Source organism: Protopterus annectens, chromosome 4.part0 (assembly GCF_019279795.1).
Source record: "Protopterus annectens isolate FY-2018-M chromosome 4.part0, PAN1.0, whole genome shotgun sequence".
NCBI lineage: Eukaryota > Metazoa > Chordata > Ceratodontiformes > Protopteridae > Protopterus > Protopterus annectens.
In genome coordinates this window covers 1,996,482,273-1,996,495,209 of record NC_056733.1, presented here as the reverse complement: position 1 = coordinate 1,996,495,209, position 12,937 = coordinate 1,996,482,273, and the positions used below count along the sequence as shown (strand labels likewise).

The window sequence follows — 12,937 nt, the reverse complement described above, 5'->3', positions numbered from 1 at the left end:
CATTATCTTCATTCAAACATGAACTGGATGATTAGATGGGTATTCACAAAGTCACCCCTTGCTTAACAGACCTAGTCCTCTATGACAGAAGAGGATTGATTTAAGGGTGGGTGCTGGCAATTAATAATTTAATTTAACAGAGATATCCAGACTTAGAAGTGGAACACATCTTCTTGGATTTTTTCAAAAAGGATTACCACACAAAAGAACAACATTTTCTCTGAGACATTTCTGATCTCCTCAAGTAAATGTTGTAGTAGAAATATCTAATGAGGAATTCTGGGCACAGCGATAATAATTCAATAATTAGGATTTATTCTACAGCACCAAAACCCTGGAATACAGCATAAGTCTTTAGGAAAACTCTCAATCCACTGCCACATCTCATAAAAACTTTCCAGATGAAAACAAATATTTCATACAGGTAAGCAAGGTTAAAGATAGCACTCAGCAAGCACATGTAAAGATTATCAGGTAAGATGAAATAATTTAACTAGTGTCTGCTATGTCACCTTTCCCCCTCTCCTTGAAACACATCAGTCCATACAGAAGTGCATGAAACTGTTTCCTTAACAACATAAAGAATCATGCCAATGGGACTCAGAAAAATATTTACTTTGTATAAACACATCCCAAAATAAATTCAAATCATTGCTTTTACTTGGAGGCAGGCTTTGTGGTTAGGAGACTTCCCCTTTGTATCTCATTATTTCAGTAATCTCAATGTAAAGACACTTCAGCTTGGAGAAAGAGTAATGATTAAACAAGATGAAATCATGACTTGCTCTTTCTCTGCTGTACTGCAATTGCAGAGGAGAATAAAAGAATAAAACAGTATTCCCAAGCTATTACACACTGCTCTATGACAAATAAAAGCAAAAAAAAATGTTAAGCATCCCAACTTGAGCTTTCATAGCCATATATATTCTGCTCTTATGTTCGCTTGTCACAATCAATCATACAAACATGGCCATTCACATGATACTACATGGGGAATGCAGCCTTGTAGAATACAATCAATGTAACATTGGAATCTGGAGTCATAAGATTCCTTTAATATACTGGAATTAAAGAAGGAATTAAAGAAGGTGGCCTCATAGAAGACACACACTTTGCAAGCTAAAACAGGGCAGTTGCACTTCAGTTGTTTAGGCTAGCAATGATCTGGAAATGTAAGTCCATGGCCTGAGTTACTAGTAATCTTGCACAGTATGAGGCAGCAAGCTGCAGGACCCAGAACCTAGTGAAATATACAGTGATATATAGTAGTTGATCTGCAAGACATACACGTCTAGAAAAGAGACACCAATGGGATACTATTGCTATTATGTTCCATCACAATGTATATTATAGAAACAGGGAAGGCACTGTTTTATATTATAAGACATGCTGGGTGGTATGTGCTGTGCCTTCCATGAGTTAAAGAATACAACAATTTAGCAGAGACAGCACAGTCTGCAGTATTCAGTTTAATTACTCAGTGATTGTGATGCTCAAAAGGATGCATGTATGAAATATGTGTTTGTTATGTTAATATAGTTTGATTATTTGATTACTTTTATATGAATGTAAATTTGCCAATGTCATAAGAGATAATTCAGTAAAGGTGTTTGAAAAAAAAAGGATGTACACCATGTGGTATAACTGCATCTGGTTAATATACATATCATATCTACATTATTTAAGTTTTACTCGATCTGTGTGGGTGCTTCATTTTACTTTTATTGCCACTACAGATGGTAGCATATGGTGATGATGGTGGAATGGAGGATGAAGGTCAACAAAGACCTTTATGTTTAGGTTCTCAGTTTTGGTACTGTGAAATGATTCCTAGCTGGTACGCTAAAGCAGTCTTTCTCTCTGTCTCTCTCTGTCACTCTCTGTACACACACACACACACATATATATATATATATATATATATATATATATATATATATATATATATAAAATATATACATACATACATATATAAACATATATATATATATATATATATATATATATATATATATATATACACATACATATACACACACACACACACACACACATATATATATATATATATATATATATATATATATATATATATATATATATATATATACATATTTCTCCCTGGTAGAAATTTATGAATGTTCTTATGCAATATGCACAAATAACATTAGTTCATTTGAAAGTGTATTAGCTGAGATTACAGTACCAGTGCACTGGCCTTTCTTGTTAAAATTTATTATTTATTGCCAAATTCCGATAATCATGGCCACACAGGTAGAAACTGCACTCTCCAAAGATAAGAATACAGCATCCATGGGACCAGATGATATCCCAGGCTGTGTACTACATGAACTACAAAATGAACTGGCACTTCACCTAAGTGTCATGTTTAATCATAGCCTCACCTCAGGCTTCATGCCCACTGAGTGGCGCACAGCTACAGTTATCCCGCTCCACAAGGAAGGATCCACCTTGGATCCCGGGAACTACTGTCCCATCAGTCTGACAAGCCTGATCTGCAAGGGCATGGAACGCATTATCATGGAACTAATAAACAATGACATTGGCAACCTTCAAACACTGGACCCCACCCAGTTTGGGTTTGTGAAGGGCCGATCTTGTCTCCTGAATCTGATTGACTTCTTCGAATCAGTCTCCAAAGCTGTGGATGAGGGTAAGGCATTTCACAGTGTATCTGGCCTTGCCAAGGCCTTTGACACCATCCCCCACTCTGGAATCATAGATAAACTTACTAAGCTGGGCATAAATCCCTACATCACTCGAAGGGTTGCCAACTGGCTTACTGACAAAACCCAGACTGTAAAAGTAGCCGACTCCAAATCCAGCTCCAGACAAGTGACAAGTGGAGTACCTCAGGGTTCATTCCTGGGACCACTCTTGTTTGGCATCTACTTCTCTGAAGTACAGGCCACCACTAAGGGACTCTAGCTAACAAAGTTTGCAGATGACTGCAAACTGTGAGCCATTATTGAATCCCCAAATGATGTGGATATTCTACAAAAGGGCCTTACAGAAACAGATGACTGGTGCCAGAGCCATGGGCTCAGGCTTAATGCCAAGAAATGTATAGTTATCCTCTTTGGAAAAAAACATGTACCCATGAATTACCACATAGGTGGCAGGACACTAAATATTGAAAGTGTGATGAGAGACTTAGGAACACAGGTGGACAGTGGTCTCACTTTTGATAACCACATTGTCACAACAGTCAGGAAATCCTTCTATGTGGCACACCTCATCACTAAGAGCTTTTCATCCAGAAAAAAGGAGGTCATTGTCCCACTGTACTCATCCCTCATTAGACCCATTATAGTGTATAATTCCCCGTTTGGTATGTACCTCACAAGACATCTGCAACAGTTGGAAAGGCCACAGAAATACCTCACTAAAAGAATCACAGGCCTAAAGCAGATGCCATATGCTGACCATCTAAAAAGCTCCAGCTATACTCTGTGGCATATCATCTACTCAGAGGTGATCTCTGCTTAACATACAAGGCCATGTCAAACCCTGAGCTGTTGGACATGCTCCACTTAAAGAAATCCCAATCCCTCAGAGCCACACGCTCCAGGGATCTAAACCTTGTCATCACAATGAACAATACATGCTGGAGGGATAGGTTCCTGACCCAGAGACTCCCCATACTCTGAAATAGACTGCCCATACATGTCAAGCAGAGCGCCTCATTGGCCCTCTTCAAAAGGAACCTTGATGATTGAATGGGAGATAGGAAATTCACCCCGGGGATCATGTCAGTCGCCCTGCTAGACAGGAGCCCAGAGAAGTAAATATTGTGGGAAGAAATATCCAGGGAATTGATATGGCTAGGCTTGCATAGGCCCTAGGGCCGATAGCCTAGTACCAACCTATGAACCTATGAACCTATACAATGACTGGCCATTAACATTTCAAAATGAGCATGGTGATTGGTCAGCCCAACCAGAGTGCCCATTGCAAATCCAAGCATATAGCAATGGAAAAAAAATCCGGTCACCCGGACTTTTTTCCATTAATATATGACATAAAAATTTCACTTTCTTTCCCTTAAAAAATAAACTTGCAAAACCAGACACTTAAAATGAATAAGAGAGATGGGACAGACAAAAATAAAAGAATAATCAGGTATGTTATGAAAAACTAGATGAACGTACCTGATTATCCTTTTATTTTCTATGTCCTGTCTCTCCCGTACCTTCAAAGTGTCCCGGTATCTTAAAAAAAAAAAAAAAAACAGCAATGGAGATCTTCCTTTTTCCATTGTTTCCTATATACAGCCCCCGTCACATAGCACTGATATACTCTGTAAGCATGGGAAAGAAAGTCCCATACGCATGTGCAGTGCATCAAAATAAGCAGCGGGATATCCACGGAAAGTTAAAGAACACCACGGAGCCTATTTACAATGACATTATTTAAGTAAAGTAAGTAATTTTTTTCTTAAATAATGTCATTGTATAATAGCAATAACCAACTCTGTGGTGTGGTATATTGAAGATTTACCCATGGTTGTCTTTGTTTAATCACTCAGGCTTCGCCCTCATGATTAAACCCCAACTGTGGGTAAATTTTCAATATACCACACCAATGTCATCGGTTATTGCTATAGTAATCATTTTGTTCTGGAATTTTGTGTTTGTAATGCTCATAATGCGAAACATTCACACCTTATTGGGAAAGCTGCAAGGCATATAAGTGAGAATTTTGAAAATTTTGCTGTGAGGTAATGTTATATACAGCTACTTTAACACTATTAAAAGGTACATTTAAATTATCTATATGCAGCTAGGTTCTAAGCATGAGTATCTTCCTGGGAAAAAGAAGTGGGAGATATCATCAGGAACTCATTTTTCTTTGGATAAATGGATAAACACATTAAAAATATGATATAACCTTCATAAATCTGTTCATAATGCCTCCATTTAATACAGAATTATGTATGGATTACATTTTTCACCAGAGACTCTTCCTGATGAATTATTGTCCAAATGCAAATTGTTGGTATTGTTAGTTTGGAAGAGCAGACTTATTTAATTGTTGATGGAATTGTCTATAAATAATGAAATACTGGGAAAAGATATATATATGGATTTATTTGTTTCTAAGGAAAGATACCATTTATGCCTGATATATTTTTGCTAGTTATGGTAGATAATTTTGAGGTTGATGAAAAATGGCAAATTACAATTGGATCCATACTCACTAAGTGAGCAGTTCTTGATAATTGGAAAGCGACACTGATGCCTGAATTGAATATGAGAGATTGGTAGTCCTTGCATTATAGATACATTATTTTTTGAGATGCTGACTAAGATATTGAAATAGTAGTTTATTTTTTCCATTTTTGACTTTTCTCCTTTTCCTTGCATGCTTTTTTTCTATTAATGTATTCTGTATTTTGATTACATATGATTTTATGAGATATAATTAAAAAAGATGAAAAAAATATGTACTTCTAATTGGGCTAGGGGCATCAGGTGGGAAATTTGTACAATCTAGCAATAGACAGGTACAGAAATTCAGAATGGATGGAATGGAAGATTGCAAAAACAAGTTCCAAGGTTGGAATAAAAATGGTTATTATTATGGGCCAAAAATGTCAGAATCCTTCCAAGACCGGGGACTCTCTGACTTAGGTTCATATGTTTATCCTAGGCTAGTGACCACCAGGGTCTTTACAAGCCTAGCTGTGCAACCAAACTCAGGTATGTCCCCAAGTTCCTTGGACACCTATATGGTAGGGTATGATAGTAAGGAGATATCTAAGAGTTATGTGTGTGTGTGTGTGTGTGTGGTGTATTCAAACTGAGGATTAATTACTTACAGTTGACCTCTGTGTATCAGAGACATGGGGGCAAGGACAGGGGTGAATTTGCAACTCGCCATTCAATGATCACGGTTTTGTTTGAATAGCTATAGGTTGGATTAGTCACTTTATACATCAAGGTGAGCTTGCACCTTATTTTTTAGATTGACACATACTAGGAAATCAGATAGATATGAAAGGGGTGAATAGCTGGAACCGAAACTGGAAGTGAGAGAAAGTAATTGAACTTAGCATGGAGTCTTGGATGAGAATCTGCAATCTTAAGATGCATGCAACCAAAGGCAGAAAATTTAAGATCTTTGCATAGAAATGTTTGCATACATATTTCTGTACCTTGACAAAATCACGTTAATTTGTAGCCAGTAAGCATGGAGAGATGCTGAAGATGTTACAAGAATTGGTAAGGGAGACACTAGACATTGAAACAACAATGGCTAAAATGCTATTTATCTTAGCTGAACAGACATGCTTAGATCTACACCCAACACAAACAGTATTTTTTTCTTTGTTTTGGTTATTATGACAGTTACCAAGAAAGCAATTACTACGAAATGGAAAACAGCTGATTCCCCTATCATTGCAGAGGTAGAAATCTTATTTAATGAACTACAAAGAATGGAGAGTAAAGGTATAACAGGGAAACAATGGTGCAAACATATTGAGAAATGGAAATGTTGGTTGAAGAGGTTGACCATGATAGAGAGGAATACTTATAGGAATGTCAGTAAGTACATAGCATTAATACTTAGGAAAGATGGGTGGATCTACAACTAAGTTGTTTATATTAAATTTTTGTATTAATTCATTATAATTTGTGTGCATGTCATACATTATTCATAAATTAGAAAGGAATATGTATTGAAATCCATGAGCCTAAGTTGTTTCGTGGAATTTTTAGCCTGTGGTTCATTGTTATGTAATACATTTAAATATGAAGTAAAAACAAAAATCTAAACTCCATAATCTTGAGAAATCCTACAAAAAAAAATGAAATAAACAGCCAACCTGTCCAAGAAAACTCACCACTGCATTGCCCTAAAAAAGACAAACTGGATAGAACTCAAACGTGCTGTCTCCTACTCACAGCTTAAAACCGCTTACAATATATTGCACTGACCTAATAAAAGTCCTAGTAAAGCAGATCTGATATGAAAATGTCACCAGCAAGAAGCTTACAGTCTCACAAACAGAATCTATTGGAACTAACATACACCACCTTGGTGAATCTCTCTGCTGACTGTATGTATTGTAAAAATGTGGAATGCCAGCTGATCTTAGAGCTGAAACCAATAAAAAACAGTTTTCTTACAAATATAAGAGCTGCTTTTCCACAAACTGTTTATGTTATTGCACTTAATACCCCCTGCTACTTCCCACTCACCTTTTCTAATTCTTATGGTTATTACAATGTCGATTCATGTCTGGGAAGAATCCTGCTTCTTCTGCACTAGGAAGGGCTTTCTTACCCCTGTTCCCGCCATCCGTCATTTTCTCTTCTCTTTCTTTTCATCTCCCATTCTCTTTCTTTACTATATTTATCCTTCACCCTATTTTTCTACTCCTACAACTCATCTCCCATATCTCCTTATCTTCTTTGTCCATTCTTTACCCTATTCTCTCATTCATTCTTTGCTCTTACTTACTCTCTTTCCCCCTTATCATTGTACCCCAATGTAAAATGTCATCCACACTGAAGACACATAATAATCCCTGTCTCTCTTCCATCGTTTAATGTTATACTTTGATTGATTTTATAATTCTTTGTTATTTTAAAGACAATTTGCTATTACTGATACTCATTTGCTTATTTGCTTATGTATATACAATGTTTGCCTGCTTATATATTTGCTTTTATCTTTTGGAGCTTTTCTGCCTATCTTTTTGTATTTGTTTATCTCTTGGAGCTTTTCTTCCCAGTCTTTCAATTATAATGTACTCTAGCTCATTTAGACTGTCTCTCTCACTGCATGTATTAAATAAATCAATGAATGAATAAATACATATATATATACATAACCTTTGATAAGGAAGGAACTGATAATCTGTTGAATTCTTCCTTCTAGTTAAGATATTGACAAGATAGTAATCAAGGCAAAATACACTATCCTAGTTGATTTAGTCAAGTCAATAGGTCAGCGGTTTCTTAGTCACTTGATTAGCACACAAGATAATATGTTGTTGTAGTAGATGTTTTAGCTAAAAAAAACTCAAGAGCCTGACATGAGAGTGAATTTTTTTAGCAGCTATTGTCCCTTGTTTCCATACCATCATTTATATTAACTTTGTGATAACCAGTTTTGTGGGATTTGCATTTAGTAGCTAAATAAATACTGGTTTCTGAAACAAGTAACTGGCAAATTAATATGTTAGCAAATTAGTTCATTAAGAGAAATTGCTATAGAAAGATAACTACAATGACTTACCTGGAACAGTTGTGTGTTTAACAAAAGCTACATCTCCTGCACCATCCTTAAGACATCTGTAAAATTAAAATAAAAAAGAAAATAGTTATCCTGGTATTACTGAGAAAAATTTTATATAGTTAAGGATGCATTGATATAGGCTTACAAGTATAACACACACAGATGCACACACACACACACACACACACACACACACACACACACACACACACACACACACACACACACACACACACACACACGCACACAGGCACACACACACACACACACACACACACACACACACACACACACACACACACACACACACACACACACACATGGGAAAGACTGGCACAGGCTTACTAGTTATGTCCTCTTCTGCCCAGACTATCAGGTAGTTACCACTGCTACCAGAACCTCTTATCAGCTACATTAAGGCCCTTAATTAAGGGTGTCCAATTTTACTGTGTAATATTAATAGTAATAGAAATGGTAGTTTGACCAAGAGCAAGCAAGGCTATTAGGAGTGGCCCACATTGTCACCAAATAAATATGTAAGTACTCTCAAAACTTAAATATCTCTACAGAGAGCAGCCATAATTAAAGGTTTAAATATATTTAATAATAAATAATAAAAGAACAAAACAATACTAAATATATATTCACAGTGACATTTAAACAGTTACAATAGTGCATGTACATTTCTGTTCTCTTCTAGTAGTGCACACTGTGGATACATTTTAAGCACAAACACTTTACAAAATACCTTTTCAACACAAGTATCTGTACAAAGCGGTTTGGTGTACACATGACATACCGCTGTAATACATTTGTAACGCAAGCATCTTATATAAATCATTTTGAAATTCACCAATGACATATGGTGCCACAAGCAGTGATTCATTTCTTTAGGAAAATTTCTCCTTTCTTCATATTTGTGCAAAGTGTGTGGGGGGCTTACTCCCTCACATGTTGATATGGGGGTCTTGTCCAAAAACAAAATACCTTCATGTACGTTTTGCATTGGGATGATTTAAATGCCAGTTGTGTTCAGCAAATTGGCTCATTGCTTCATTGTAACTCAATAAATTACAGTGAAAGCAATATGACCCTGTTGTTTTGGAATGTAGATGTAATGGCAAATTAACCAAATGGTAAAAAAAATATTTCTTCAACTCTTCTGAAACGTTACCATACCTGTCAACCTGGAAACATCGAAAATCTGGAAAAAGCCCATGAAAAATGGGTACAATTCTGTATGCTGATTAACATCTAATTTGCATATATAATTACATAACCCCACCCACTCCAATGAAATTGTGGGATACCAACTTTCAAACGCAAACTGAAGAACAGACAACCAAAATATTGCACCAGAGTCCCTCTGCAGCCATTCCAGTGTCTCATTACCTGGCTATTTCGTCCCATTTACCATAAACACTAATGTGTGCATACTGCTTTACTTCTACAATGATTATTTGGATTTTATTTTTACATTTTACAGCACAATACACAAACACTAATAGACATCTGGTAAACAAAGAAATACTGTCTTACAATGAAAATAGACTTGGCATTAACACTTTTCTGCCCTTGAAACTCACATTTATTGAAACAGCATTGAAACCTACACCACATTCAAAGACAATGCATCTGGCCAGTGGTGGATAAAGATTACCTTTGAGCTGTTTTAAAATCACTGGCCCCTTGCACACAAAATAAGAAACATACATGTGTTTTTTTCTTTGATACACCTTCCTGACTTTATTAAATTATATTCCTTGTATAATACAGCACACTTGTTAGACAGAGCTCATTTTAAATTTGTTTGAACATTTTTCCAGTAGGCTGTACTATAGGTAATGAAACAAAATGCATGAACCAATAATGATAAAACTGCCCAATTCATAACATTTCCATCATAAAAGTCTACTTCCACACCCACACTATAAACAGAATGATAGTAGTGTAAGCAATAGGCATATTGCACAGCTTCTTACACTTATTTTCAATTTCATTTTTTTGGGGGGGACAAAAGGTCAAAAACCAGGGACGCATTTTAAACATTGCTTGCATAATTTTGTAAAGTTGCTAGAATAAAATATTGTGTTACCACCATGTATTTCACTGGCAATTCATTTCTCACTTCTCACCATGGCTCTCAACCTCTTAGCACAAAAAACCTGGACAAAGCCAATAATGGGGGAATACAAATTCAGTTCTCACTTCTCATCATAGCTCTCAACCTCTTAGCACAAAAAAAAACTGGAGAAACAAAACCAGTAATGGGGGAATGCAAATTCAGTTCTCACTTCTCACCATAGCTCTCAACTCTTAGCACAAAAAACCTAGACAAAGCTCACAAGTGGTGGTGGCTAGGGACATACCAGGGACACATTTTAAACATTGCTTGCATAATTTTGTAAAGTTGCTAGAATAAATTGTTGTGTTACCACCATGCATTTCACTAGCAAGTCTTGAACCCAGGACCCTATGTACTACAGTCAGAGCAACATATTACTATGCCAAATCAGCGGCTTCCTGAACAATAGGAAGTCTGAAACTTAATGGCCATCATTGAGTGAATTCATTTCTCACTTCTCATGACAACTCTCAACCTCTTAGCACAAAAAACATGGGCAAAGCTCACAAGTGGTGGCAGCTAGGGAATTTAGGCTCTTTTTACCCTGTACCCAAGGTACAGGGTTTGAGCCTGAGTACCTCTAGCCACCAGGTGTATTAAATGGGAATCATTTTTGCACACACACACACTGAAAGTTAGTCCACTGCAGAGTTTCCTTACTTGTGCAGAGTTTGAGCTGCAGAAACATTCTCACACACACTCTGAAAGTTAGTCCACTGCAGAGTTCTTCATTCTGAGTTTCCTATAATGATCCATAGTGCTGCGTTCCCTCGGTAAAAACTGAGTAATTTGGCATGGTTGGGAGGTATGAACTTTACCCTTAGGTTATTGTAATAAACCACTCATTAAACTAAACTATTCCCTATAACTCATGATTCACTATCTCAAAGTATTCTAATTTTTAAGTATAGTGTATCTCCTTTATAATCTTAATGGAAAATAAATAATGTCGGGTAGCATTTCTTCACAGGATCATAGGATCACAGGAAGTTACTAGGCTATTGGCCCTGAGGCCCTTACTGTATAAGCCTAGCCAAGAGTTTAGCCCATGTTTAGACAAGTCAGCACCTGATGCCCCTGTCCAGCAGGGACACGGGTGGAATCCCTGTGGTGTATTTTCTGTTCTCCATCCAGTTATCCATGTTGTGCTTAAAAGGGGTAAAGAGATACTCTGCTTGATGTGGACAGGGAGTCTATTCCACAGATAGGGGAGTCTCTGGGACACAAATCTATCCCATCAACAAGTCCTATTGATGTCACAGACCAGGTTGAGGCCACCAGTGTGGGCTACTCGAGTGAGCTTGACTTGCGGATATGCAGCAGTCTCATCAAGGCGGGGTCCGAGATCACCTTGTATACCAGACAGAGGTCACCTCTGAGGAGTCTGTATGAAACTGAGTAGAGGGATAGGACTTTTAGCCTATCTGTGTATGGTAGATATTTGAGGCCTTGGATTCTCCTGGTGAGGAACCACCGTGGTCTCTCCAGCTGCTGCATGTGCTTTGTGAGGTACATGCCGAACGGGGCGTTGCACTCAATAATGGGCCTTATAAGGGAAAAATACAGGGATGTTATGACCTCCTTGTCCCTGGATGAGATACCCTTACTTATGAGGTGGGCCATGTAGAAAAGCAACATGGTGGTCAAAATCAGGTTGCTATCAACCTGAGTGCCTAATTCCCTCATGACTGATTATGTGCTTAGGATGTTGTTAATGCGATAATTTGTGGGGATGTCACTCTCCCAAAGGGGATGATGCATTTTTTGGTATTCAGCTTGAGGCCATGTTTCTGGCACCAGTCATTTGTTTGGGTGAGACCCTCTTGGAGGATGTCTGCATTACTAGGGGAATTGATGACAGTGTCCAACTTGCAGTCATCTGCAAACTTGGTAAGCCATAACCCACTGGCATTGGCCTGCACCTCAGAAAAATATATCCCAAATAACAGATGCTCCAAGACCGAACCCTGGGGTATGCCACTCATTATGGGTCTACTGGCTTGAGGTGTCTTCCCCTATTTTGACTAGGAGGGTTCCATCACTGAGCCAGTTAACTACCCATCTGGTAATATACAGATTGATGCCTAGTTGAGAGAGTTTATCTATTATGCCCAAGCGGGGAATAATGTTGAAGGCTTTGGCCAGGTCAAGGTAGACATTGTGTATCGTCTTCCCCTTGTCCATGCCTTTGGTGACTGTCTCAAAGAAGTCGACCAAATTTAACAGACATGACCTCCACCTGACGAAGCCAAACTGTGTGGGATCAAGTGTTTAGAGGTTGCCAATGTCCTTGTTAATGAGGTCCATTATAATCCATTCCATGGCCTTGCAAATCAGGCTAGTTAGACTGATGGGTCTATAATTTCCTGGATCTGTGGATGGTCCACCTTTGTGCAAAGGGATGACAGTGGCTGTCCTCCACTCAGCTCAGATGAAGCCAGTACTCAGGCTTTGTTTGAATAGAGTGCCTAATGGTGCTGCAAGTTCCTGCCTAAGTTCATGCAGGATGCAGCCTGGGATGTTATCAAGTCCCATGGAGGCTGT

The 12,937-nt window shown here is 37.7% G+C and overlaps 1 protein-coding gene across 2 annotated transcripts in view; it reads right to left on the bottom strand.

Annotated features, from left to right (window-relative positions):
* Window positions 1–12,937, bottom strand: part of LOC122800094 (serotransferrin-A-like) — a 653,725-nt gene that overhangs the window by 394,028 nt on the left and 246,760 nt on the right. For both annotated transcript variants that reach the window (XM_044069618.1, XM_044069619.1), the window contains exon 6: window positions 8,269–8,324. In XM_044069618.1, the coding sequence (XP_043925553.1) occupies window positions 8,269–8,324 (56 nt within the window). The remainder of the gene's footprint in view (window positions 1–8,268; window positions 8,325–12,937) is intronic.